The 1,697-nt window shown below is 54.3% G+C and overlaps 1 protein-coding gene across 1 annotated transcript; it reads left to right on the forward strand.

Moving 5' to 3' along the window:
• The first annotated feature begins 275 nt into the window (after window positions 1-275).
• Window positions 276-1,634, forward strand: LOC119001021 (tubulin beta chain-like). Its single transcript, XM_037066180.1, has one exon. The coding sequence runs from the start codon at window positions 282-284 to the stop codon at window positions 1,632-1,634; it is 1,353 nt and encodes a 450-aa protein (XP_036922075.1). The 5' UTR covers window positions 276-281.
• The last annotated feature ends 63 nt before the right edge of the window (window positions 1,635-1,697 follow it).

Below are 1,697 nucleotides of genomic sequence, written 5' to 3' on the forward strand. Positions count from 1 at the left end.
TTCTATGCCAAGGTTGCTGGTTCAGTCCCCAATGAGGGCACTATAAGAATCAATCAAGGCATGCATCAATAAGTGGAACAAGAAATCTCTCCCTCCTCCCCGCTCCTTCACCCTCTCTCCCGCCCTCCGCCTCTTCCTCTGTCTCTTTCAAAGTCAATTTAAAAAAATATATCATCTCTCTATGTAAAGTTCCTGATGTGTACAGGACAATCAAACTGTTTCTGCTCTCCCTGCTCCAGAGTTCGCCAGTCTGCGCCTCTATCCGCCCTGCGGCCTGTACCATGCGCGAGATCGTGCACATCCAGGTTGGCCAGTGTGGCAATCAGATCGGCGCCAAGTTTTGGGAGGTCATCAGTGATGAGCATGGGATCGACCACACTGGCAGTTACTATGGAGACAGTGACTTACAGCTGGAGAGAATCAATGTGTACTACAATGAAGCCGTTAGTAACAAGTACATACCTCGGGCTATCTTGGTGGATCTGGAGCCAGGCCCAATAGACTCAGTCAGGTCTGGACCATTCGGCCAGATTTTCAGGCCAGACAACTTTGTGTCTGGCCAGAGTGGGGCCGGTAACATCTGGGCAAAGGGCTACTACACAGAGGGAGCTGAACTGGCAGACTCAGTCATGGACTTGGTGAGGAAGGAGACAGAGAGCTGTGACTGTCTGCAGGGCTTCCAGCTGACCCACTCGCTGGGGGGTGGCACTGGGTCAGGGATGGGCACGCTGCTTATCAGCAAGATCCGGCAGGAGTACCCAGACCGCATCATGAACACCTTCAGCGTGATGCCCTCACCTAAGGTGTCCAACATAGTGGTGGAGCCCTACAATGCCACCCTCTCCATCCACCAGCTGGTGGAACACACAGATGAAACCTTCTCCATCGACAATGAGGCCCTGTATGACATTTGCTTTCGCACTCTGAAACTGACCAACCCCACGTACGGAGACCTCAACCACCTTGTGTCGGCCACCATGAGCGGGGTCACCACCTGCCTGCGCTTCCCGGGCCAGCTGAATGCAGACCTGCGCAAGCTGGCAGTGAACATGGTGCCCTTCCCACGCCTGCACTTCTTCGTGCCTGGCTTTGCCCCCCTGACCAGCTGGGGCAGCCAGCATTACCGGGCCCTGACAGTAGCTGAGCTCACCCAGCAGATATTTGACACCAAGAACATGATGACTGCTTGTGACCCCCGCCACAGCCGCTACCTGACAGTTGCTGCTATCTTCCGGGGCCACATGTCCATGAATGAAGTAGATGAGCAGATGCTCAAGATGCAGAACAAGAACAACAGCAACTTCGTGGAGTGGATCCCCCACAACGTGAAGACGGCCGTGTGCAACATCCCACCTCGAGGCCTGAAGATGTCGGCTACCTTTATCGGCAACAGCACGGCCATCCAGGAGCCATTCAAGCGCATCTCAGAGCAGTTCACCGTCATGTTCCGGCGCAAGACCTTCCTGCACTGGTACATAGGGGAGGGCATGGACGAGATGGAGTTCACCGAGGCTGAGAGCAACGTGGATGACCTGGTGTCTGAGTACCAGCAGTACCAGGATGCCACGTGCTATACACAGGAGGAAGAGGAGGAGGTGGGGGTAGAGGAGGAAATGGGTGAGGATGACGCTTAAGAAATTCTCAAATATGTCATGCCTCCTTAGTGAACTTCTGTTGTCCTCAGTCATGCACGGTCT

This window comes from Sturnira hondurensis, unplaced genomic scaffold (assembly GCF_014824575.4).
Source record: "Sturnira hondurensis isolate 20B ecotype Veracruz unplaced genomic scaffold, ASM1482457v3 Scaffold0016524, whole genome shotgun sequence".
NCBI classification, from domain to species: Eukaryota; Metazoa; Chordata; class Mammalia; order Chiroptera; family Phyllostomidae; genus Sturnira; species Sturnira hondurensis.